The 26,804-nt window shown below is 47.6% G+C and overlaps 1 protein-coding gene across 2 annotated transcripts; it reads left to right on the forward strand.

The window, feature by feature from the left end:
* Positions 1-1,170: 1,170 nt before the first annotated feature.
* On the forward strand, positions 1,171-17,003 carry CDC42 (cell division cycle 42). Of its 2 annotated transcripts, none has more exons than XM_077311057.1 (6): positions 1,171-1,334; positions 7,948-8,089; positions 8,826-8,898; positions 10,037-10,146; positions 10,288-10,485; positions 15,613-17,003. In XM_077311057.1, exons 2-6 carry the CDS (start codon positions 7,985-7,987, stop codon positions 15,700-15,702), a joined length of 576 nt encoding a protein of 191 aa, XP_077167172.1. In that variant the 5' UTR covers positions 1,171-1,334; positions 7,948-7,984; the 3' UTR covers positions 15,703-17,003. The 2 variants fall into 2 exon arrangements, with proteins under 2 accessions (XP_077167172.1, XP_077167173.1); XM_077311058.1 differs by having other exon boundaries at positions 14,106-15,634.
* Positions 17,004-26,804: the final 9,801 nt, after the last annotated feature.

Below are 26,804 nucleotides of genomic sequence, written 5' to 3' on the forward strand. Positions count from 1 at the left end.
CCCAGTGGCTTCAACCAACTATGATATTTTACTGTGTGTTTTCAACTAGGAGAGGAGGAAACGCTGGCAGGGGCTCATGGGAATTGTAGTCCATGAACATCTGGCTTAGGGTGCCAGGCAGCCCTGTTGCTTTGTCAGATCTGCCAACAGCCGGCTCCATCCTTCCCTTGAACTGGCTGGGGGAAGGAGCAGGGAGGTGAAGCACGGGGGTGTGATGGTTTCTCCAAGACCGGAGACAGCTTTCCCTCCCCAGCCTGGGGCGCCCCCGATTCCTGGTGCTGAAATAAAACTCAGTGAGCCTTTTCAAGCCCCACAATAATTTAATGTGGGTAACCACAACAGTGCAACAACGTAGACAACCCCCCCCCCCCCCCCCGGCACCTGGAAGGCGAACTAAACTCCTTCCAGCAGAAACTTTGGTGAGTCAGAGCTCAGGAATGCCTCTGATATGGTTAGGTCACAGCGGAGAGATGCTGGAGTGACCTGGGCTTCTCTGAGGGTGGCTCCCTCTAGATCCCTGGATTCTTGAAGATGCGTGGCTGCAGCCGGGGGGAGGTGGGGTTTAGAAAGGGGAGGGTCCCCAGCCAGGACCCAGGCCACAAAGTCAATCCTCCCAAGCAGGGATGGGCAAACTGCAGCCCTCCTCCATGGACTACAATTCCCACGAGCCCCTGCCAGCATTTGCTGGCAGGGGCTCATGGGAATTGTAGTCCATGGACATCTGGAGGGCCGCAGTTCGCCCACCCCGGCTCCAAAGCAACCAATTCCTCCAGGGGAGGCGTTCTCAGTAATGCAGGATCCACCTGCCACTCCGGGAGACCTCCAGGCCCCCACCTGGAGGGTGGCAACCGCCCAGACTCCTGCTTTACTGCTCCCCGCCCTGAGCCAACCAGGAAGGGCAGGCTATAAATGCCAACAAATAAACAAAGAATACATATTTTTTTCTTCTGTCCCAGCGCGCTTTTTAAACGCCGGTCTCAAGCCCCGCAAAAAGTCGCCCCTCTCCCGACCCTCCCCCTCAATCGCGGCGGGCGGCGTGGCGCTCTCTCCAACAGCCCGCACGGCGCAGGCGCCGACGCGCCCGGCTCTTCCGCCCGTCGCCTCTCCCTCCCCCTGCCGAAGAAGAAGAAAAAAAGAAACCCGCCCCGCCCCTTTCCCCTCCCACTTCCTTCCACGCCCCGCCTTTGCAGGGAGCGCGGTGACGTCACCGCGCCCGCCCTTGCTGCGCAGGCGAGGAGACCCCGCAGTGAGCTGCCAACGCCCGGCGAAGGGAGAGCGGAGCGGAGCGAGAGAGCGAGCGGGGGGGCGGAAGAAAGAGCGGCCCGCCGAGTCCGGTGAGGGGAGCTCGGGCGGGATACGACCGGAGGGCCGGGTGGGGGGGGTGTGAGAGAGAGAAAGACCCTCGGTACGTTAAACGTCGGTTGGGAAGCGGGGGAGGGGCGCCATCGTCTCCCTCCCCTCAGAGCAACGGCAGCGGAGGGGGGGAGGGGCGACCGGAAGCGCTCGGGGGGAGGCGGAGGAGGAAGAACCGGGCGGCGCGGGGCGGCGCGGGGCGGCGCGGGGCGGCGCGGGGCGGCGCGGGGCGGGTGGGGGGAGGGGAAGAGGAAACGGGGAGCGCTCGGGTCCCTCGGAGGGCGGCGGTGGGTCGGGCCTCCCTTCCCGTCCGCGAGCAGCAGGGCCGGCCCTACGGCTCCTTTCTGCCCCCCCCCCTCCCCGGTCCCTCTTTTAACCGGGGTGGGGGTCTCGGTCTCGGGTTTCCAGGCCGGGGGAGAGCGGGGCGAGGGGTCGGTGGCTGTTCCTTGGACGCCCTTCGCTTCCCCCCCCCTCTCCTTTCCTCCTCCTCCTCCACTCCCACCCCGGGTTGCTCACGAGGCTGCCGTCCCGAGTCGGGCGAAGGGCGGTATCGCCTGCTCGGGCCGGCAGTTGGGGCCCTGGGTGGTGGAGGGGGGGTTCTTCCTCCCACCCGAGTCCTGCCCTTGGAAAGAAGGCTCCCTTCGAGGCTGTGAACTTAGGCAGGTTGTAAGCGGGTTGGTTTATTATTATTATTTTTTTAATTATCATTTTTATTTTATTTTACGTTTGTGTCTGGGCTTGGGCCTGGCTTGCCTGCCCGGGGAAAGGCTGATCGCCGCTTTGGGGTGGGGTGGCGGGTTTCCTCCAGGCCAGACTGGGGTTTTGTTTGGGGGGTGGGCATCATCTGGGCATGGAATTAGGGTCAGTGTGGGTGGGCAGGTAGTTGGGAGTTCCCTGCATTGTGCAGGGGGTTGGACTAGATGGCCCTGGAGGTCCATTTCCAACTCTATGGTTCTATGAGAAGGGGAGGGCTGGCTTTCTGATCCGGTTTTTAGTTGAAGGGGGTGGAATTGGAGGCTCCAAATGCAGCTGTGATTTTGATGGCCCATCCATCGTAGTTTTGGTTAGGAGGGGGTGTAGATGGCAGTTACTCTGGAGTTGGGTTCAGGAGGCTTGGGGGAATGGCCCATGCCACTGTGGTACAATGTCTTGCTTTGCCCATGGAAAGTACCAGGTTCAGTTCCTGGTATTTCCAGTTAAACAGATCAGGTAGTAGGCCATGCCTTCTTAAAGTCCTGCAGAGACACACTGCCAGTCAGACTAGATAGTACTGGCATTGCCAGACCTCTAAGCTCACTCTATAAAAGGGGGCTTCCTCTGGATTTACTTTGTGTTTTAGAGCTCAGCATGGCATATAAGATGCTCCTCCTCTTCCATTTCTTCCTCACAGTGGCCTTTTGAGGTATTTCAAGCCAAGAGTGTAATCTATCTCATGGCAGAGTGAGGTTCTCTCAGATTCTAGTTTTGAACGTTCTGGCTCCTCCATTCCACTCACTTTGGGTGACCTTGGTCTGGATGCTTGCCTATCAGCTAAGCAGGGTTGTTGTAAAGATTGATCCTATGAGGAAGGTTGGGAAGAGGAGGGGAAGAAAAAAATAACCTCTTTGTTTCAGCTCTCCATTTGCAATATCAATCAATACTAACTAATATTTTCGTGTTGTAATGAACTTTAATGTGTTTGGAATGAGATGCATTCATGGGCTTATTTGTATTTTTAAAATCCTGAAGCACCTTGTGGGATTATATATGTATGTGTATATATGTATGTATACACACGCATATAATAATGTCTCTTGGTTGCTAGATTTGCCCTGAGAAAATGCCTGGAAGTGGAAACTGGTTGAGGAGGAAAAGGATTCTGTGCTGAACTGGATTAAAACATGGTGTTCTTTTCTGCTTCCTGATGGCTTCATCAACCACAGTTGGAAGCTAGAAGGGAATGCTTTATATAGAAAGCAGTGTGGTGTAATACTTGCTCTGGGGATTTGGGTTCAAATCCCTGAATCTGGAAAGGAGATCATTGAGCAACTTGGGGCTAGCCACATACTCTGCCTAACCTCCCTCACAGGGTTCTTGTGGGGATGCAAGAGCAATGTGTGCCACCTTGAGCTCCTTGGAGTAACTGAATTCAAAAGGACTGATTAGCTGTTTTAGCAAAGAATTATCACATGGCATCATATGGCTTAATTTGGATATTACGACACAGTTTACTAATTTGCCACATTTTGCTCTTGCTCTGTGTCTCCACATTTATGATGGTTTTTCATTCAGTCTGAGGAAGACTGCATGCATTCAAAAGCTCACACCTTGAATAAATCTTTGTTGGTCTTAAAGGTGCTATTGGACTCTAGTGAAGTGACACCTTAATGTTGTGTTGTAAAGGCAGATCTAAGACTGGTGATGGCATATGACATATCTCTTAAAACCAAAAATGCTAACACCCAGTGCTTATGGATTGGAAAAACTCTTGTCAAATTAAAAGAACTAATATCTTGATTCAAAAGGTTAGAATCTGCATATGAAACTGCATTATAATAATAGTAGTGGCTCTTCCAGGTTGTGATCATGAACAAGGGACTGAGCTAAAAATTGGAAAGTCCCTGGTTCAGATCTCAGTTCTTGTCATTAACATATTGGGTAAACCTCTGTCTCAGCCCCCTCCTAGACCATGCCCAGTATATCTTATCCCAATCCTTTGCTTTCCACATCTGTGGGTGTGGTTTCTGGGTAGACTTGAGACTAGTGTTTTAAGCTTGTTGCACAAGTATTCTGAAGGGTTTTTTTGTTTTTGTTTAGTGGTTTGATAGCTTCTTTCTAACAGCTGCTGTATTGTGAAGGCAAATACAGGAACAGCAGATTCGTTTATCACCACTTGATAGCTCTAGTCATCATCCTGGAGTTCCTGGTCACCAGTTCTCTAGACATCTTACTCCATTGGTGCTATTTAGGTGGGCAGATAGCCATAAACACTTACTGGTGGAATGACACCTTCACAGAACCTCTGACGGAAGATGTTTAGTAAGTTTGTAAATATCCATCGATGAAAACCCTGTACAAACCACTTTCACACAATTTTATTTTTGTAATCTAATTCCTGTGTCAGATGGTATGCTGTAATAGGCTGGTGGGTTGTCCTGTGACTACCTCTGGCATTAGGTTTACAAGGAGTTACATACAACTTCCTTACTGCATAGCATACAGTAAATGTGGGGTTCTGTTATGGGAGGGGAGCTAAAAAATAAGCATCATGTGGTGACATGCCGTTGCTGCAGGATAAAACATGTCCACGATCAATCTTCTTATTATAATGATTTACTGCATGTAGTTTTGCTTGACTAGGATCTGATGCCTTAATGATCCTCTGTGTAGTCCCTGGGAATCATAAATCAAGTTCCCTAAAGTGTCTGGGGAAGTTAACATGGATATTTGTTGTACCTGACAGTGAGTAGAAGATAGATGGTATTGGGAAAATGTGAGCCATTATGATTGATTAGAATAGGTGCAAATGACAGTTGAAGGACTTTCGGTGGTTTCCAAGATGGCTGAAGAGGGTGTGATGCTCTTCAGATTACAGCATCCATTTATGGGACAGAACCCAAGTGGCTATTCCTTATAAGTAATATAGGGCAAGACTGTTTCTGGATAGTTTTGGGGAGATTAGTGAAAAATGGTTTTTAGGCCCCAGTGTTCTCAGTGCACGGTTCTGTTAACTATGTCACTAGGGCAGTTTAGAAGAAACACTGAAGAAGCCAAGTGCTGTCTATCTGCTTGGTTGTTACTGCTGCACGCCGTTGCTTGGGATATATAATCTGAGGAGCCTGGTTATGTTTCTGTGGTTTATCTTTCTGGCTTTTAGCTTGGATAGGCCAGGAGAAGCAAGTATGCATGGACAAAAGCAAGATTACTTTGAAAAAGAAGGAAAATTGTTTTAATATGAAGTTTCTACATTTAATTTAAATAAGCGGCTTTAGTATTTCAGTGCATATGGTCTTTTGAAAACTACACCTGTGGAAAAACGGCCATTTGAGTCCAAGTATTATAAATATGGCATAATAGGTGATATCTGTTCCACTTAATTTCTGGTAAGCCCTTGGAGGAGGAGTGTGTCTCATGGCTTAAGTGCTACTCAGTGCTTAACACCCACTCAGGGTGGTTATCCCGCCCCTGAGTGTCTCCTCCTCCAACCAGCTTGCCTGTCTGTCCAGCGGCCAGCCAATTGGCTTCCGTCCCCCACCCCTGACCACTCCCTCCTCCTTCCACTTCCCTCTGAGGCTGCTGAGTGAGAGCTGCCCCTGCCGGTGAGTTCCCTAACAGCTGCCTGCAGCCTTTCTGGGTTCTGGGAAGAAGGGGAGGCCATCCACAGTTCTTCCACTCCAGCCCCCTAATCTAACACCCGTTGTATTCCTGAATGCAATGGGCTTGGCCCCTAGTATATATTACTATTATTGCTTAGCCCTTGGGGCCCATGGTGGGCAAGCGGTCATTGGCCTTGGCATCCCGTCCCAGTTCTAGGAGATCATTGGCCGAGTCTCCTGACTTTCAATATATAGTTGTCTCCCAACCAGCCATTGTTTCCGGAAAGACCTGAAAGTTTGGTCTTCAAGTAAATGGTGTTGCTTAGAGCTTTTGCAAGTATAGGCAGGGGGCAAATGCAAATCCATTCATTTCACAGTTCCCAAGCATAATGTAGTACCAAAAAATGTGGGTGGCATGAACAAAGGTTTTTTTTTTCCCACCCTCCTGGATTATATAAAAAATAATATCAGTTTTTGAAAATGTGAATGGCTCTAGCAAGCTGGTTGTATGGCTTTTGTTTTCACGGAAATAACTAAATTGCCCAGTGGGAAACTATTACAATCAGCAGCGTCCAATCACTATTTGAACCAATCCGCTATGAATAGCATGAAAACCTACATCTTATAGGCAGCGTTCCCTCTATACTGTGCACATCAGCGGCCATCCATTAACACAGGGAGACCCACTCAACAGCAGTTGAGCCACACAGGTTCTTGCCCATTTTAAGATTATAGCAGCTATGTGTTCCTCAGGATGTGGACGTCGTTGCTCAGTAAGGGGGGAAATAGAGGGCACATTGCTTTTAGCTGTTCTAATGATGAGGGTTGGAAGAATAGATTGTTTCCTTTCTCAAACTGTGCTTGACTGTGGCAAACCCGACGGAAATTGGGGTGGTGGCAGCTTTATTTATTGAAACATGCCTCATGTTTCTTGGTGATTTAAGGTGGTGTACAATAATAGATTGTTGAGAAATTCTGTTAAAACCAGATGGGCCTATCCAAGGTTAAGAGCAGATACTGCAAAAAGGCTCCCCTTGTACCAGGAGGCTGTTCATTTGAGAAACCTTACCTTATTCTCCGGTATTTTCGGTCTGTACTTCCTTGTCAGTGTGTCTGGCAGAGGAATTGTAAGTAAGGCAAAGTTCAGTGACTCAGGAGAAGACACTTGCATCAGTAGGGGTTGTGGTTTCATTAAGTAGAGAACACCTATGCTGGTAAAGTAGGATTTCATCTTATAGTAGAGGAAAGCAGCCAGATATTCTAATCTACAGGAATGCTTCAGAATGGGTTGAGTGTGTTATAAACTGGGAGGAAAATACATACATGTAACTTACAAACATGCTTCAGTTTGAGACCCAAATTAACCTTTTTTGCCTGTGTGTTCTATCTTGTTTTCAGTTTCATAACTGGAAACTGATTTAAGGCGGTTTAGTAAAATTAGATGTTGGACAGTTTTGGGTGATATTGTTTTGGGTGATATTATGTGTATTTATTTATACAGTCTTAGACCATAATTCTATTGTTTAACTGTGGCTCACAGGCATAAAGTGTCCCTTTCATTGATTGGTTCTTTAGTGTGCTTGCAGCAATGGTGTTTCAAGTTTGGAAACTCTTAATAAACATATAAATTAATTCTTTAGGTTTTCGACTCAGCTGGGATACAATTGCTACCTCTGAGTGACTATTTGCAAAACAGGAAGGAAAGTGCTTGTGGTTAAAGTCAGCCTCATGTATTGTGCAGGATATGTTAGTAGAAGGACCAAAACTCAGCAAGAATATGAAGTTCAGTGCGTTCTACAGTCTTTGAATTCCTGATTAGTTTATTTTTGTTGTGTGTAGATCTGTGTACCATATCATTGTTCCATGTACAGAATTGTGTAAAATGGAGGCGCATCATTGAATTACTGATTGAAATTCTTCTGTGGCTGAGTGTTCCTAGGACAAAGAAGCATTTAGCTATTCATACATGTTTTTCATGTTGGAATGCATCGTCCATCAAGAAAATCCCTCATACTTGGAAGAAATCTCGCTGCATGCCTGATAATGGAGAAAACAAACAAACTATAACACATATTAGTGACCCAGAAATTTCCGCATTCCAGTGAGCTTCCATTTCAGATAAATGGGGAAGGAAAGAATTATGTTTTCTGCCATCTTTATTTTGGGGTTGAAGTTAAACTCCTGGCAGTTGAAGCAGCTGCTAGGGAAGAATTCCTGACTGCATCTACCGAAATTTTGGCACTACTGTGTTTTCTGGTAGTAAGATCAAAACATCAAATTTCTCTTCTTTTTTTTATAGATTTATCTTCTACCTGATACAATAGCAGATTTCAGCTATGCAGACAATTAAGTGTGTAGTTGTTGGAGATGGTGCTGTTGGTAAAACTTGTCTTCTAATTTCCTACACAACAAACAAATTTCCATCGGAATATGTACCAACGGTAAGTAAAGGTTAAAACGTGCCTATTCTGTTTAATTTGTAGAAGAGTTTATTAAGTGTTGTATGCAGTGGGCTGGATCCAGCAATCCAAGCCCTTTGCAGCAGGCCTGAAGGGAAGGGGGTGTGGCGGTGCTGAATCCTGAACCAAAGCCGCAATTGGCCCTGAATAGAGGATGTTCCACAATAGGAAATAGGCAGTCCAGTTCCATCAGCAGTTTATTGGTAGATCCCTCTGACTGCAGGGCATGCTGGTTAATTGGTGAGCAGTCCTTGATTGCAATTTTCCTTTTATGTGGTTTGATGATGATGGTGATTTGCCGCCCTGCGCTGTGACTCTGGGTGGCTTCCAGCATTAAAATCTAGAACGTACAAATAGCATAAATAAATAGTATAAAACTTACCTGTCTTGCTTTTCATATAAGATTCCCATATTTGACATGCCTTGAGTTTAATGTTGCTGGGTTCAGCCATGGCGGATGGGCAAATCAGTCCAAGTCCTTACTTTTGTTAAGCCAGGGGTAGTCAAACTGTGGCCCTCCAGATGTCCATGGACTACAATTCCCACAAGCCCCTGCCAGCATTCGCTTTGTAGCGAATTGTAGTCCATGGACATCTGGAGGGCTGCAGTTTGACTACCCCTGTGTTAAACTATTGCACTAGTCATATCCGACTTGTAGTTCATTATTGAAAAGCGACTTTGTGCCTCAAGTTTTTCCTTGCCTCTTTTTTCCTTCTAGGTATTTGATAACTATGCTGTAACGGTGATGATTGGTGGCGAGCCATATACCTTAGGCCTGTTTGATACTGCAGGTAGGTTTTTATTTTGATGCTGATTTAGCCTTGGAGGAGTTAAGTGAGTTGTGTTCCTGGATGCTTATTTAAAGTTTATGCTGATAGCCTGATTGTTTAAAAAAACGAACTCTTGTCATTAGATGGATGATAATGCAGGGTTTGATCACTTTGGTGCATGTAGTATTATCCAGTTTCAGCCATCCTTGGGTGAGCTTCTCTGCTGTTGGTCCATGAGCCCGTTCCCTTTTGTGAGCATGTGAAGGCAGTTGATGATGCAAGATACATATTAGGGAAAGTGGCTAATACTTGCAGCACCCAAACAAGAGCATGGGAAGCATTTCCATGTGTGGGGCGGAAGACTAATGGGCCAATACTGAGAAGTTAATGAAAGAGCAGAGGCTTAAGATACCGGTGCTACAGGAAAAGTATTGATTTCAACATCCAAACACATTAATTGTATTAGGAGTATGTGTGCAAGAACTGTTTCTTAACTATCTGAGACTGCTGTATTAAGGCAGAGTAGCATCCCATTGGCTGCACACACCGCACTCTTTTCTCTGGTTTTTAGCAAGAGGGGAAATGGCTACTTGTGCAGCTTTCGTTCCGCTTTTGTAGTATTACTTAGCCAGAAAATGAAGGATGGGAGAAATTCATGCTGCTGGTTCGTACTTTTAACAACTAGGACAGGCACCTGGAAATAGCTTGTGGTAGCTCACATGGCTAACCTGCTGTGGCAGCCAGACTGGAAGGACAGGTGGGACTGTGATTTACTGTGTGCTGCTCGGCAGGGAGCAATTGTTACTTGTCACAGTGACTGGCAAGTTGTGTGGCAGCCTTTCTTTTAAAGTCAGTGACTACTTTATCTGCAGAGTAAGTGGGGGACTGCTTCTCCTTTGTGTCTCTGACATTGGCCAAGCAAAGCTCTCACTACCTGTAAAATTAGTACACAAGTAATGTTCTCATCTCGCTAGTTCCAGCAGGTGGCTGCAATTCTTCCACGGTTTGGTCTCCACTTTTGGTTTTGGTTTGGTGGTTCGCAGACGTGTTTTATTGCTTGTGTAGACTTTGCAGCCCCGTAAAGGCTTGCTCTTTGCCTGACTTTGCATAGATGCTTCAGTACTGGTGACTGACACGTATCTGTATTTAATTGTAATAGGGCAGGAAGATTATGACAGATTACGGCCCCTCAGCTATCCACAGACAGATGTTTTTCTGGTCTGTTTCTCCGTGGTCTCGCCATCTTCATTTGAAAATGTGAAAGAGAAGGTGAGTGTGAGATACCATCCCCCTCCAAAAAAGAAGAAAAAACCCATGCTGACATCTATCTGTAAAGCTTTGTAAAAATATCCTGTGGTACTTGAACACGTTAAGTTTGTGTCTAGTGACTAGTAATATTTTTCTTTTTAGTGGGTACCAGAAATCACTCACCATTGTCCAAAGACACCGTTTTTGCTCGTTGGGACCCAAATTGACCTCCGAGATGACCCTTCAACAATTGAGAAACTTGCCAAGAACAAGCAGAAGCCTATCACCCCTGAGACTGCTGAAAAACTGGCACGGGACTTGAAGGCCGTCAAATACGTGGAATGCTCTGCACTCACACAGGTAAGCCTGCTCGCTGTGGTCCTTTGGACTGCCTTCTCTTCTTTTCTCAGCAGTGGAAAATCAGCCTCTTGAACTGGAAGGTGAGTTTTTCTCTGTTGGAGTTCATCCTGTTAACAAAACGTGAAACCTTTTGGAAGAAGCTTCATTAACTATAGGAAGTTAACTCTCTTTGGTATCTGGGCCTAACAGATGTTTACCGGGCCTAACAGATTTTGTTCCAGGCACAGGTTTTATCACCAAGCCAGCATGGCAAACAAGGTTTGTGTAAAACAAGTTAGGCCTTGAATTTCAAAATGCTAAATTAAAATGCTAGGGTAGAAATGAAGTGGCTGTCTTGAGGTTCTGAAGTTTGCGTTAACGGATGTCTCAGCATTGAAGTTATTATTTGAAACAAGTGTGTGTGTGTGTGTGTGTGAGTTTGTTTGGGGGGGGGGAGTGGTACCCTGCGCAGAACAATGTCATTGTTTCATTTCGGCAGGGCTCTGCCAAGATCTTACATAACTCGTGAGGCCTTTATTGAAGGAGACAGAATTATTACTATTTCTAACACAACTTAAAATGTATAATTCATTTGTTTCTGGGCACACAGCAGACCCAGTAGTTGGAAGTATCCAGTACGTAAATGTGTAAACCTGATTGAAATATTAGTGATAGTATGGAGCCCAGATGGTGGCTTATGTTGTCTAAATTCTGGAATGTAGTTAGAAATAGACATTTAGAGGTTTGTGATTGAATTATGCGCAGTACCATTTATAGGCCATTATTTTATTTTGGCCATCATCTGGAGGAGCAAAGATAGAAGTTCTTGAGTAAGTCTGAAGAACTAATTAGTAGGCATCTTGGTAACGTTTACTGGTAGTCCATAGAACTTTGATGCTACTAGCAATAGTGGGATATACTTCTTGCTAGTGGTGTGTGTCAGAATTGGGGTTTTACATCAATTGCATCATAACTTGGTGAGCAGAAGCTTTTGGGTGCGGCTTTTCCCGTCTGACAAACCCTTTCTTGAAATCTTGGCCGATCTATATTGACATTCCAAGTCAAACTTTGTGCATGATGTTTTGGATGAGGAATCCTCCTTGCTCGCCCTTGTGCTTCAGGAGGCGCATTAGTGCTGTAGAAAGCTAAATATAGTGTAAGGACTGGAAAATTTCTCCAGATCACATTTCAATCCACACCACCACTGCACATTTGACTCCTTTAAGTTTCGCTTGCAAAGAAAGCATCATGGGCTATATTAATGGTGGCTGTTTAAGTTTGTTGTAGCAAAACAGAAGTCCATGGGGACTTTGAGAGTCAGAGTTCATACAGCATCTAAATAAATGGGCTCTTATTCTGAAAATGATGGCCTTTAAGAGACCACTGGACTTTGATCCTATTGATGACTTTCTTCTGCCTGACATAATACGCCATGCTGCATTGAGCAAGCTGCAATCTTAAAATTTCGATGAGCTTTTTGAACGTTAACTCTGCTTCTTGAGAAGACAGGTTTGCTTGGGTATTAACACAGACTCCTTCCCCTTGCCATAGCTTACTGTGTTTTGGTTGCAGTGGGGTAGATTAAATATTTCAAACAGTGCAGTGAAGTAAGGCAAAGGGAAATAAAAGCTTTTGGTCTCTGGGCCTAAACAAAGGGCACTCCCCTTTCCCCTCTGCTCCATATATAAACTGGTCCTTACTACCCATTAGGCAGCCCATAGACATTCATTCACTTCTAGCTTGGCTCTAAATGTTTTAGTAAACCAATTTCTACAGGAATTCACCTATAGTAGAAACCTCTTTTAAAATATAAATATTCAGACTTAAAGCTTGAATCTAGTTTTGAGTGCTAGTTTTTTCTAGAAAAAACAGCTGCTTTCTTTGACTGGCTGTGAATTCTCAGACCTCTTTCAGTGGGGCTGAAGTCATCCAAGGTAGTTATCTCTCAGGTAGATAGGCCAATTGAAATGCAATTTTTCACCTATCCTATTCTTGAGTAATCTTCCAGTCTGTATTGCCCTACTGCTCAGGTCTTCCTACCTGAGCCCCGCTCTTAATCTGGAAGACTTCATTTTAAAACAAAACTAAAACCAAGAATGGAAAACAAAAGAGAACTTCATAGGGCTCAGTTTTAAAACTTCCATGTGAAATTGATAACAGTTAACCAGAAAATGCAAGAGTCTCCTTTTGCAGATGCAGCTGGTTAATGTATGATGCATATTTGCAAATTCTGTTTCCGACAGTGCAATCTTAAACCCTTCAGGCTGTGAGGCTGCTTATGGTTGCACTGTAATTCTCTGTTCTGGCATCTGCAATAGATTGAGGCAAGTCCATTCAGTGCTTTCATTTTCTGTGGCAACCATGATTGGTTTAAGGTAGTCAAAGATGACTGTTTCTTTTCCTGGATGTCCTCCTTTTGCTACAGACCTTTGCTGTGATTGCTGACGTGACTGTTTTTCGTCTAAAGTGTGCAAGTATACAAGGATGCTTAGTACATGTGGCTCCATGAAACTGCCCTTTATTTTTCCCCTAGTCTTAGCTTCCTTGACTTCATATAATTGTCATATCTGACTATAGGCAGTGCTCACCATTTCATAAAGGATGTGCTGATGTTAGCAGTAGATTGCAAGTAATTCTCACTTTCCTGAACTTGGAAGCCACAGAGCGGTGGCAGAAATCTGAAGAAGTTCATCACAATATTGAGGAAATATGTATATCATTTAGTATAGTCCCTGTACTTCTAATTGGAAAGCTCACAGCTGAGACGCCAAGAATTTGCTTAATGATGAATTATTGAACCACCTTCCCAGTCCTTCCAATAGCATGTAGACAGCTTTTGTAAGGATTGTCAGGCGGAGTACAAGCGAAGAGGGAGCCCACTTTGCCATTCTTGAGCAGCAAAGTGGCATTGAAGAGTGGTGAACAAAGGGGAAGTTCAGAGTTGAAGCACCGGCACTCTGTTGGCCTGTGGTGACATTGCCACGAAATCCTAGATGTGACGATCAGCAAACTTTGCCTGTGCCTGCTGCTGACACTGGCCCTGCTGACTGCTAGCAAGGCTGTACTTGATTGCTGCTGTAATAATCAGTATAATGGGCTATAGCGGTTACTGGCACGATGTAGGAGAATCTATCCTCATTTGTAAAGATGCATTCTCTTTTTTTATATATATATAGCGAATTGCTTTTTCAACAATGGATCTATTTATATTTCGAAGCTAACTTTCATTGATCTTTACTTCCTTCCCCTTGCTGGGGGTTGAGATTAATACGTTAAGAAAACGATACAGCTGCTGCTGCATGGGTCACTCGATAATTGGTGTTGGGGACAAACAAGAGCATTTTGTATCATTTTGAGCCAAGGGCACCTTTTTTTTAATCTACTAAAAGAAGGTACCTGCTACTCCATAAGCTCATGGAACTAGCACACAGGGGAAAAAAACCTTTTATTCTAGTGGCCTTCTCGCTACTTCTTTGCTGTGCCTTCCGTCTGTTTTCCTTTCCCCCCCTCTTGATCTGCTTTTTAACAAAGTAAATCTGCTTCACTGACCATCTTTATCCTGAATGCTCTTTGTATCTGCTTGTGTCTCTCTAATCCTCTAACCTGGCTACTATTTTTTTCTCCTCCCCTCTGTCTTATAGAGAGGTCTGAAGAATGTGTTTGATGAGGCTATCCTAGCTGCTCTCGAGCCTCCGGAAACTCAACCCAAACGGAAATGCTGTATATTCTAAACAGCTTCCTCTTTTTTTCCTTTCTTGTTGCTGCTTCCTCTGTCCCGCTGCTGTAGAAAGCTGGTTTCAAAACAAAATAAAACTATCCAGACTGCAAGAAGCCGTGTCTTTACTTGATGTCTTAGAGCAAACTCTGTATTAGCTTTTTTTTTTTGGATTGGAAACTGTTTATACAACTTGTTATGACTGTGGAAACCACGATCTGGACTCGCTTAAACCTTTTGCTTCTGGGATGGATGGGTATTTTATAGCTTTTTTTTGGTTTAGGGTATTGGTTGAGGGATTGAGGGTGTCATTAAAAGTAACACTTGAGAGGAAAAAAAAATCAAACTGGTAAGGTTTTTTTGATAGCCAAATGGAAAGTAATGTGCAATTTCCCCTCCTCTTGTGACTCTGTTAACTGTATTTGCATGATGATTGTACCTGAAACGGTGACGTGCAAATGATGCTGAAATGGTGAAAGGAATCTCTGGTTTTCCTCTGTGCAGTGGGGCTTGCTGTTGCTTTGGCTGTTTGTGTTGTAGTGGAATATTTGTTGGTCTTCAGGGGCGGGAATGGGGATTCAGTGTATCTGCTACTGCTTGACAGACGTCAGCCTTCTGTTTTCAATGGCATAGTAGCCCTCATTTTAATCGCTCAGAGCTTGCAACTGACTGTAAAATGTAAAGTTTTCTTTAAGAAAAAAGTCATAACAGTTTGACTTTGGTTGTCTGAAGGAAGGGGAGGGGGGGGAAAGAATAACTGTAGTTATCTTAAATTTCAAAATTAAAATTAGTTGTTTGTATAAATGCCTGATGAAGCATTATTCCTGTCTGCGTTCATGTTGCTTCACTTCCACATTTATGCATTATATAGTGCCTACCTATGCCTTTTCCATGATTGACCTCTGGTTCCATTCACTGCTTGAAATTCTACTGTGCTGCTTCAAGGAACGTGTGGGTCCATGGCAGGAGCTTGACCAAATGATGCCAGCGGGTCCTCCCTTCTTGCTTGCTTGCCGATCCAACCCGGGTGTCACTTGTCCTCTGACCTGGAGTCATTTCTTCTCTCATTTCTGACTCCAGGCAATTCTGCCTTGCCATGAGCTTGTAAAATGTTATTTCAGTCTTAACACTCTTTCCGTTGGCGAGCGGACTGCTTCAGCACCTGTGCTCCTCCTTATCTCTCGAAATACACAGGCCTGGTTGAAAGCCTCGATGGCTTTAAACAGTCCGGTCCGTTTGCTTTTAAAGCAGCCAGTAAACCCCAGCGAACACCATCCAGGCTACGGAACCTCCCGAACACTCAGAAAAGGGAATATTGCTTCACTGCAGCATCCTGTTCCTCTCTCCTCCGTTTTGCCTTTGTGGGTTTTTACATGGTTTGCATTTAATAACCCAGAAAATGAGACAGCCCCTCTCTCTTTGCCCCTTTTCAGAAAGGCCTAAAGAATGTATTTGACGAGGCGATATTGGCTGCCCTGGAGCCCCCGGAGCCGAAGAAGAGCCGCAGGTGTGTGCTGCTATGAACATCCCTTCACGGCCCTTCCTGCAAAGCTGGTGTTGATGTCATACTAAAAAAAGCAATGTTGAAATCAAATTAAAGAGTCAGATTTTCCAATTGGTTTTTTTTTTTTTTTTTTGCAATAATGACGAATGCCATGTGCACCCCGGTCCCATGCCCTCCCTGTGTGAGATGGAAATGTTAGTGCCCCCCTCTCCAGCGCCCTTCGGGTCAACTAATTTTTTTTTAATGAAATAATGTATTTCAACAAACACTGATCCGTACTAGTCTTTTTGTTTACTGTTTAAACTTTTGTTTTTAAAATTCAGGCATGCTTGTGGTGATTTTTTTCCCTCTCTCTCTCTGACTAATTCTAGGCTGTGGCCATTAGGCTCTTATCCCATCCAGCTAGGCTGGCACAGCTTGGATTCTGTGGCCAGCTTGCAGTTTTTTGGGGGGGCGAGCAGGTTTCAGTCCTCGGATCGTTTTCTGAAAGCGTAAGCACCCCCAACCGGTGCTCTTTTTGAAGAGGGGGGTGTATCACACCCTTCTAATCTGCATCTCCTCTACAGTTGCCTTGGATCTGTTTCCCTTTATTTCCTCTGAGCAGGTCAGAAATCCCGATCTTGCCCTTTAAGACATAATGTGTAAAGGAGCCCTTTGCTCGTGAATTCCGCCAAAAGCTTTTTTTGTGTGTGTGTGCGCGCGTGTGTTTTTAAAAGCCCAACTTTGCCAATTGCTCACTTTTTGTGGCTGGTTTTTTCCAAACGTGACATTGTTAGGCATTAATGAAGAGAGGAGAACTTCGTCTTTGAACCAATCCAGCAGGCTAACTTAACTAGTCCCCCTTTTGGCAAGCACAGGCTTCCGATGCTCAGCCGCAGATCTGCTGACCTTTGCATGCTGCAGTGATGCTTGGAAGCTAACCACCAGATCGGGACTCCAGGCGCTTTGGCGTTAACCATGCACAGAGGGGGAGGGGGAGGGGACTGAGACATGCCTCATCAGGAAAAACCATGGAGGAGAAGGATGGTCAATCTGGCACCTTGGGGACCAGTTGAGGAAGTACCCTAAAGTGCATTGTGCATCAATAGCTCTGGATGCTCAGAGGGTTGTTCAGTATAGTAGATATCATATGAGGGTCTCTTGACTCCAGTGTTAATAAGGATCTTACCTGAACTATACTCCAGCTTAATACTTCTCAAACTTCCCAAACTCTAATTCTTGTAGACTCGTTAGTGTTGAACTGATGCTTTATCCATGTCTAAGTTCTTTGTATATGCATTTTTTTTTTCAGATGTATTAAACATAAAAGTATCTTCACAAGCCTGGCTGAGCTTAATTTATTTCCCCCTGACTAGCCCCCTGTATTTGTTTGCATCTTGGAAAATGCCAGCATTTACCTGCTCTTAAAATCTCACCTTAAGTTAGGAGGCATTCAGCCACCCTATTTTAACAGCCAGTTGGACCGTTCCTTGCCGAGCGCTTTTTTTTTTTTTTTGCCAGCTTATTCGTACTCTGAAATTAATCGCCCCAAAATCTCTACTTAATTGGCACCAATATTTAATGAGTTCTGATTTCTTTTCAGGCTTAGAGCTGGGAGGGGGAGGGGCTTAGCATTCCATAATGCTTCTGCCAAAGAGGAAAGATTAGCCCTTGATTTATTTAGTTTCTGGTTTGAATTTCAGAAATGTATTCTCTTTCCGAAAACTTGTAAGTTTGTTTTCTCATGATGTTTGTTAAACAATCTTTCAGGATTCTCAGTATTTACCTCTTGCACCCTGCACCTGTAAAACTTGTCAAGATCTAGATGAGATGAATTTGCAAGGAAAATTCTGCAGCAGTAGTGCCTCAAAAATGAGTCACAAATGATAGTAGTATTCTGACTCTATTTCCTGCTACTCAAACTTCAGACCTTTCTGAAATGGATCAGTTGCTTCTCTGTCTTTGTCTCCCCACATGTTGCCAGTTTAGCCAAACACAGGCATACACGATTCAGCTGTGTGTGGGGCTGATCATCTTTCGCTTGTTTGTTTTTAAGTATGTCCTAACAGGACCTCCGATCAGCTTGAAGTTCTGTAGCAAGCTGCCTATTCTGCAGGGAGAAATCCCAGTTTGGTCGATGGAAAGCGATTGAGCTATTCCAGCACACCGAAAAAGTAATTAGCAGACATGGGAAGAGTAATACTTTCTCTGAATTTGAGTGGGGTTTGAGTTGACATAGAAATTGTGACAAGACGTGATGGGCATGCTGTATAGGATTTTGTCACGTTCACTTATCACTGGGTTGTCCTACCCTTTAGTTGTCTTTTGTGGACCTGGTTAGGTTTTGGCTAAAGAAGCATCGGTCAAAACTCTTATTTTGCCTTATAAGCCTGTCAACTGGAATGTCAGCTTCCCCAATAACTACATGGGACTTACCTGATGTTGAGAAAGCCATTGGCTACTCAGTTCCTCAATATATGGGGCAGTGAAAGGGAATTCTCCTGTGCTCTAGTAGTTCTGACTAATGGTAATTGTGTATCAGGATGTACGGTAGCTTGAGAAGCAGAACGGCTCTGTGGGCATGTACTGCAGACCAAAATGGGTAGAGAATGGGAAATGGTCTGTTAAGCAAAGAGGAACAGGCGGCTTCTTAAGGCATCTGCTAGCCTATCATTAAAAAAAACAAAACATGTTACAGGAAAACCTCTGTTCAAAGTGACAAATAAAAATTGCCCACTGGCTCTGGTGCTTGTTCTGGAAGGTGACTTACGCAAAATAATTCTCCCTTTTTTTCCCCCCTCACAAAAGTGAATTTGAGTAAAAGGTTACAGAAGGGTAACCTTTTTCAGTGCCAGAGTTGGCTTCCTTCTGTTCTGTGAAGATTATATTCTTGGCTGACTTCAGTCTGCTGGTTCTGGGCTTGAGAAAAGTCGGCCTGATGCTCCCAGTAGTAGGACAAGTAACGGAACACCTACCATGTTCCCAGCCTTTCCTTCCTTGGTGTAGGGGTCCCCAACCCTCGGTCCAGGGACCGGTACTGGTCCGTAGATCAGTCGGTACGGGGCCACAGCTCCTCCACGTCCTCCTCCCCGGCTGCTGCCTCGGGGGCTGCTCTGCCGCCGGCTCACCTTTGGTGCTTGCCGGTGGCCACCATGGCTGGTTTTCTGTAGAAAGCATACCTTTGTTGTTGTTAGGAGCGAAGTCGTGTCCAACCCATTGTGACCCCATGGACAATGATCCTCCAGGCAAGCATACCTTAATGCAGCCCTTTTCAACTCTCTTACTGTTGAGAACTCCCTGAAACATTCTTCAGGCTTTTGAGAAACCCCTGAAGTGGTACAATCGTGCAGAGTATGGTTGGGAAGCACAGTTGTATACACGCCTACCCAGGGCCTCTCCCCTTCTAGAACCATCATTGGCCAATTTTTGGGGGTGGGGGCGGGTTGACATGACCATATATGTTCCTATCACCCAACAATTTTTTATACATTTTTAAAATGTGTAAAACATTTAGCTCCCACCCATTCAGGAAACCCTTCCAAGCCTATTAAGAAACCCCGAGGTTTCACGAAACTCAGGATGGGGAAGCCTGCCTGCCTGAGATTTGTTTCTGGATTGTGGTTCAGATGTCATTTCAACCGCATTTGTGTATTGAGTGATTGAATATATGTTCCAAACCTCTGCCGACAAGAGGTTATGAAAGGAAAGACTGCTTGCCTTCAGAGAACTTATAAGCTATACTAGTACTGAGAGAGAAGCAAGGAAGCACAAGATTCCGGGGACTTGTGTAGACATGGAACAACATCGGAAGCCCTCACTTCCTCAGATTCCAGTCCTCCAACTCCACTTTCTGGATTCCAGGTTCTCAAGAAAAGGGTAGCTTCTGCACAACTGCATCACCCAACTGGGATCTACTGGGGCCACTAGCAATGTCATTGAAAGATCTAGGGAAACCAATTGGAGTCATGCTCATCGTGTTCAAGGCCCTGTGCCGGTTTCTTCCTCCTGCAGAAATAGGTCACTCTTGGTGTACATTATCCATTAGCCCACCAGGACTCACTCTCTGCCCTGTGGAGAGCTACACTGCCAATTACTCAAGTGGGTAGCCATGGTGGTCTGAAGTAGCACAACAAAACTAGAGTCCCAATAACACCTTTAAGACCAACAAAGATTGATTCAAGGCGGGAGCTTTGAATCAATCTTTGTTGGTCTTAAAGGCGCTATTGGGACTCTAGTTTTGTTGTCAGTTGCTATCAACGAACAAAGCCACATGACTGTTGTGTGCCACTCTTGACACATATGCGCAATATAGAACAGTTCTACTACCGTCCCTAGAATGAGGCCTGCCTGTCAGGGGCTGATAACTCGGTCTTAAAAGCATTATAGCCAAGACAGAGGGATGTGGTGGAAATGAGGCCTGTGTGTCGGGCTGACAGCGTACCCATCCCCTAGTCCAGGAGTGGCCAAACTGTGGCTCTCCAGAGGTCCATGGACTACAATTCCCATGAGCCCCTGCCAGTATGCTCTCAGGGGATCATGGGAATTGTAGTCCACGGACATCTGAAGAGCCCCAGTTAGACCCTTTGGCAGCCGGCGATTCAAGGTGGGAACCACTCGCCAACTGTGTGCCTCGCCAAGACGTGACCTTGCCTGCTTTCCTGTGACAATGGGTAGATGTCACAAGGGGGGGGGGTGTTCAGAAGAGCCCGTGGCTTCTCAGCCTCCTTTGCGCCAGCCCATAATCGTTCTCTGTAGGGAGCAAAGAGCCAGTTTCTGCGTGTTTCCAAGAGAGGCCACAAGATGGCAAGCTGCGTCAAGTTTTCCGGCTCTGCTTCCCCTTCCCTCCCTCTGTTCTACCCTGCGGAGGGGAGGAGCAGCTTGTCCCGGCAGCCTCAAGCTGCCGTCATGGACGTTTCCGGCATCTGCGCAACCTTGAGCCGAGCGGCCAGGCGGCAGAGCTGTTTACACATGCACTTCCATGGGATCAACAGAGCTTTACTGGGAAGAGCCTAGCAGCTGGGCCCAGGTGCGTGGGGACCCTCTGGCCCAGGAAGTCTGCCCCGGTCAGTGCCTTGCTTTATGCCTCTTGGGTCCCAGCGCTGTTGTGGCCTCTGTTTGGCCAAAGGAACTTGCGCTGAAGGGCATAGCCCTTGTCAGAAGCGTGAGACTTCCATGGGGTCTCGGACACCAGCCCCTTAGCAACTGACCATGCCATGTTTGGTCTTCCTGTTACTGAGGTGACGTAAGAAATCCTTCCCTTTCACCCAGCCCGTCGTCCACATTCTGTTTACTCCAGCTCTGTAAATAGCCGTTTCCCTGTCCTAGGAATTATTTCTGCTCTCCAGGCAGCGCAGTGTCGTGAGAAGAACCCCTTCCCCCTTAGACACAAATTTCTCGAGAGGCTCCAGAGCCATGCAGGAAGCTGCCTTCTAGTGAGTCAGGCTGTTGGTAGTCCATAGTGTCTGCTGGACTGGCAGGAGACCTCCAGGTTCTCAGGGCAAAGCCATCTTCCCCAGCGTGTTGCTAACTAACTTAGATCTTTAAAGATCAACTTAGATCTTTAAAGATCTAAGATGCTGGAGACTGATTGTGGGACCTTCTGCGTGCTATAAGATTTGCTTGGGCCCAGTCCCTCCTTATGGTCATTTTCTCCAAGCAGGCAGAACCTCTCTAGAACTTGTACTTCACATGCCCCACCCAAAGCCCCTTGAAGGCTTTCATAACGGTGGTGAAGCCAATGCGGAGATCCGAAGAGCGTTGGGCGCCGCTGGGTGTCCTCCCCCTCCCCTCCCCTCCGCGAAGCCCTTCTTTAGCAAGCAGCAGTTTCCTGGCAGTGGCTTTTGTTTTGGAAGCCAGGGCCAGCTTGGAGTTCCTGTGTTTGTAACTGGGAAGAGGAGGGGCCCGCTCCTCAAGGTAGCTGTGCCCTACTGTAGCCTCTGGACATGACACCTTTAAGAACGGGTGGTTTATTTCACTCCCCAAACACTTCCTGGCCTCAGGTGCCATGTTCCCCTCCTCTGTCCAGCGGTAGAAGTTGAAAATGGCCCCCGGAACTCGCTCCCCCCCCCCCAGTTGTTGTTTCAGCTGCAGGAGCCGAAGTGATGTTGGCTGGCAGGCACGGGTCTCTTGCCACACAGGTGCTGTTTGCAAAGTATTTATATCCTCTCCGCGGAGCTCTTCGAAAGCCGGCACTGTTTCGAGACAGCCCAGGACTTCATCGGCCATCCTTCCCTTCTGCCTTTTAAGTTGTGACTTGGGTGGGGTGAGGGAGGCCTTGCAAACCCTGAAGCTTTGGGGAGGGAGGCGACCCTGGCGTTCTCCTCCCTTCCGTCCCCTCTGTCTCTCCACTACCCCCTCCCAAGGGTCCTCAAACACAGGCCGCCTTTCTGCCCCTTGCTGAGTGGGCTCCAGCGTGCAAAAAGGCTGGCCAGGCAGCTTTGAGCCTCCGGGGCTGCTTCTTAACCTGAAGAAGCCCGGGGTTATTTGTGTTGCTCTTGGCCGAGGCGGCCTGGCCCTTTTCAAACGCGGAGGTGCGGAGTGGGGAGCCGGCCCCGTGCTGTTTGTGTTGGAGCCGCTGCAGAGGGAATTAGTTCAACTCCGCCGCTAATTGCTCCTGAAGTGCACGGCTCCGTGGAAAGCGCGCAGCCGGGCAGGGAGTGACTCAGAGCAACCGTCCACCCTGGCAAGCTGTCGTGGGAGCTCTCCGTGAGCTGGGCCCCGTCGGAGGGGGAAGAGCCCTTTGGCCGTTGTCCGTCAGGCTTGCCCGTTGAGTGTGGCGCTGTGGCTCTTGGCAGGACTGTCAAGTTGAAGGGGGCTTTCAAAAGATGTTCAGAGATGGTTGGTCATCGTCTGCCTCTGCGACACGACCCTGGCGTTCCTCGGAGGTCTCCCATCCAAATACCAGCCTGCTTCGACCCTGCTTAGCTTCTGAGATCTGCTGAGATTGGGTTAGCCTAGGGGGTAGTCAAACTGCCGCCCTCCAGAGGTCCATGGACTACAGTTGTGGAGAACCAGCTGACTTGGCTGTTGGAGACTACGTTTGCAGGGTCCCCAAGTGTTATAAAAACCAAATCAGTTGACAAAATCTGTCCTGGAGATGTGCTTTAAGACTCCGTAGAGAAAATCACAGGTATGAGTTGTACCCGTCTCTGTTTGGGTCCGTGGCGCTGACTCTCACCCCCTCCCCGCAACAGAGTTCTTTTTGATCGAAAGGACAGCGTGGTCAGGATCAGCTCCCCCCCTCTCCTTCCCTCCCCAGTGCTCTAGCCTAGATCCAATATGAGGTAGCATAGCCCTCTGTGTTACGCTAAAAGTTCTGCTTCATTTTGCTGCAGGCCTCGCCTCTAGCATAAGAAGGAGCCCCACTGGCTCAGACCAGTGGCCCGTCTGTTCCAGCACCCTGCTTCGCACAACCTTTTACTCTGGAGGGCCAATGACAGGACATTACATTGCATTGGACCATCCAGGCCAGTATTGTCCGCTCAGACTGGCAGCTGCTCTCCAAGGCCACGTGCAGAGGTCTTTCGTGTCCCCTACGGCCGGGCCCTTTTAACTCGAGGTGCCGGGGAATGGATCTGGGTCCTTATGTATGCCCAGCAGTTGCACAACCAAGGCCTTTCCCTGCTTTTGAGGTCTTCTCCCACAGCCCCGGTATTCTTTTTTTTGGGGGGGGGGGGCTGTTTTTTTTTAATGCATGGGAAAACAGCTTGAACAGACTCCCTTTGCCAACAGTGCCCTCCCCTTGCAGGTAGCAAAGCCAACCTGAGCCTCCGCGGGGGCCGAAAGAGGTGCCCCCGCCTTGCGTTGGCGCGACCCGAACGGAAGGCAGGTTACGGGGGCCTACAAGCAGCAAGAGGCTAATCTCTGGGAGGGGAGAAAGAGAGCAGGAAACAAGGAAGACTTGCTTAGGGGAACAATACACACTTGTCAGGGCTCTGCCGCTTAAGATAGCTTTACACAGAACGAGCAGCCCGAGCGGGATAATTATAATACCCCCGAGGTGGGAGAAATTAATAACTCAGCCGCTGAGTAAAACGATCTGCACCCTCCCTCCCTAACCCGGTCAGGAGAGAGGGGGGAGGGGGGCTTCCGGTGTTTCGACATGGGGGGGAGCAAAGGGTTAAAAAGTGGCACAGGTGAAGTTTGCCGTGCTTATCTGGAAGCGGAGAGGCAGGTAAAGGGGATAAAATGACACTGTGCTTGGAGCCACGCACTATGGGGGAATTATCTAAGGATCAGAGATTTTGGAATTTGGAAGGTAATAGCGGCGGCGGGGAGAGAACCAGTGAACGTTAAGCCCCCTGGAAGGAACGGGTGGCTTTCGAGGGCTGGTCAATTCTTCGGAGATTCCCCATTAGGAGGAAGACCTTCCGTGAGCAAGCCGGCTCACTGCGTTGTGACTGGAGTCTACCCCTGCTGCCTCACATCGACCTGCAGGCCCGCAGGCCCGCGCGTACATCCTGAATCGGAAACCCTGGAAAAGTTGCATCATGGAAACGGAGATTTTGAGCATGTTGGGTGAACCCACCCTGCTGGGATTACCGCCAGCTCCCTCCCTCCCTCCCACCGAGCCTGCCTGCTTATGTTTACTATCCGCAAGTCTAAGCCCACCTTTTTTCCCCCCCCTCCGAGGAGGCCAGTCGCCAGGAGTTCTCCCAGAATAACAATTTATCTCCAGAATACTGAGATCAATTTCCCCTGAGAAAATCACCGCTTCAGAGAGTGAATGTGAGGGCCTCAATGCCATCCCCAGGTTCCAGCCCTTGGAAGCCCAGGGATTTCTCACCCCGGAGCTGGCAGCCCGACGTTTCTTCCAACTCTGCATCTTCCCTGCATACTCTGCTGCACCGAAGGCTTCTGCCACCAAAGGGCCACAGCTCCGGGGCTCAAGCGCGTGCTTCGATTGCCAGACGCCCCCAGTTCTATCCACGTCTGGACCGTTTCAGGTAGCGGATCTTAGGAAGGGCCTTTCTTGGTTCGGCAGCCTGGGGAAAGCTCCTCCTGGTCAGGGTAGACAGCGCTGAGTTAGAGGGGCCTGTGGCCTGGCGGCGTCTGCTCATGTGTCAGCATCTCATTTTTCGTTGGTCAGGAGAAGGAAACCAGCAGTGCTGACCGCTTTCCTTTTACTTTTCCTTTCTTTCTGGCTTGTCTGCTTGTTGTCGCTCTCTCTTCTCCCCCCCCCCCCCACCTCTTCTTTCTAGTCATGGCCCTTTGTTGGCAGGGGGTAAGGGGTGGCCCTTGAAAATGAGTTGGCCACGCATGTGCGTAATCCCTCCTGCGGGAGCTTTCGGCATCCCGCAGGACCCGCAAAACGGAGCTCTTCCACTGGGTCTATGGCAGGGGTAGTCAAACTGCGGCCCTCCAAATGTCCATGGACTACAATTCCCATGAGCCCCTGCCAGCATGCTGGCAGGGGCTCATGGGAATTGTAGTCCATGGACATCTGGAGGGCCGCAGTTTGACTACCTCAGGTCTATGCTTTAGGCTGGCGCATTAAGGAAGATCTGCCCCCCCCTTCCAGGATAGAGCAGTGTGAATGGTAACTTGCACGTTCCATCTCCCACCCCCCTCTATGAGATTATTATTGGTGGAATGACAATGATTTGAGTTCTTTTTTTCCGCCGTGTTTCCTTTTTTCTCACTGTGATTACTTGGACCTGTGTTCTGTTTTTATGTCTGGGGGTTTTGCTGGGATTTTATGCAGACTATTGGAATCCACCACGAGCTACCTGGGTGCGGTGAGTAATAAATTGTAGCAACAACAACGACTCCTGCATCCCTTGGATCTGCATGGCCACCGCATCAGTCCCTGCTTCTTCCCGTGTGTTTTTTGTAGTTTTTCTAGGCAGCTAGAAGTTTCTCTCTCGTTAGGCTGCATTTGCAAGGGCACCGCGTGAGGTGCCCGGACTTCGCGTCTGTAACCACAGGGACTGGCAACACGCTGAAGCACAAAGCCGACAAGCCGTTCAGCGCTGCAAAATTCTGCACGATGCCGCCCGTAGAGAACATTAGCAGCGGTGGGCCTTCAGCTGTCCCTTTCTCCCCCTTGGCTCAGTATCCGGAGAGCGAGGAAGGAGCTTAAAGGAGAGGAACACATAATTGCAGATTTTTTGAAAAAGAAAACATATAGGAAAGCGCCACTAAAATGTGTGAGTCAGGCTGCACGGTGGAAACTTTGCCGCCGATTGTGCAGGATGACAACCGGAGACGGAGGTTCGGAAAACGAGAGCCAAGCGTACCGTGTGGTTTTGGAAGAGCAGCATCCAGAATCTCGCACCAGGCCAAATTCTGAGGCCAAATTTCGTGCCACAGGGAAGGAGGAAAGGGAAGTGGTCAGGGCTGGCTTGGCCATCTCTCACGTGCCAAGTGCTGGGTCAGCCAAAAATGGACTGACTCAGAGAGAGAGAGAGAGACCCAAAAGTCCAGGGTGGCAGCTGTTCAAGGTTGCTTCCCCAGCACTGGGTGAATTCTCGTGTGCTAGGGACTCTTGTGCCTGTCGGTTGACTAATCCTCTTCTGGAAGGGACTGCTTGTCCAACGACGCCTTCTGACCCCAGCAGGAAGTTGCTTATGTGGGTGTCGTACGTTTGCCGTTGCAAAAAGGTCTTTTGGGAAACATGTCCAGCGGTGCTCCTGAGTGATGAGATTGGGGCGCAGGGCGACTGAAGCAGGGTCCATCTCTACGCCTGCACGGACATTTGGAGTAGTTTCAGGAGGGTCGCCGTTTTGGTCCGCAGCTCGATGATTGAGGCCAGTGCCAATTTAAAGACGAATAAGATGGTCAGGTTTTAAGCTTCCAAGAGTCACCCCCTCCCTTTGTCAGACACAGCAGAGGAGAAATGTAGGCTGGAGTCCTTTTGTCCTGGTCAGAATGTGGGAGAGAGGACCTTATGTTATTTGGGGATTTATTTGTTTCTAAATGCATTATTTGGAAAAGAGAAGGTGGGCGGTCAGAACACAACCGTGCCCACTCGGAGCCCTCTGCCGCTGGCGGACGGGCTGCAATGGACGTTTTGAGGCTGCCTCCGTCCTTGCAGAAGAGGCCGAGAACACAGAGGGGCCCATTCCAGGCAAGCATCTCAGCTCCACACAGGAGGCTTCGCCGGGCAGCCAAAAAGCTCCAGCCGGACCTCATCTGGAGCCG

This window comes from Paroedura picta, chromosome 15 (genome assembly GCF_049243985.1).
Source record: "Paroedura picta isolate Pp20150507F chromosome 15, Ppicta_v3.0, whole genome shotgun sequence".
In the NCBI taxonomy this organism is placed as follows: Eukaryota; Metazoa; Chordata; class Lepidosauria; order Squamata; family Gekkonidae; genus Paroedura; species Paroedura picta.

What these genes read in the sequence shown, in the direction of transcription:
- CDC42 (XM_077311057.1), top strand. Translation starts at nt 7,985, where the DNA reads ATGCAGACAATTAAGTGTGTAGTTGTTGGAGATGGTGCTGTTGGTAAA. An exon ending in CATCGGAATATGTACCAACG is followed by an intron (nt 8,090 to 8,825) that starts GTAAGTAAAGGT and finishes TTTTCCTTCTAG; the next exon opens with GTATTTGATAACTATGCTGT. An exon ending in AGGCCTGTTTGATACTGCAG is followed by an intron (nt 8,899 to 10,036) that starts GTAGGTTTTTAT and finishes TAATTGTAATAG; the next exon opens with GGCAGGAAGATTATGACAGA.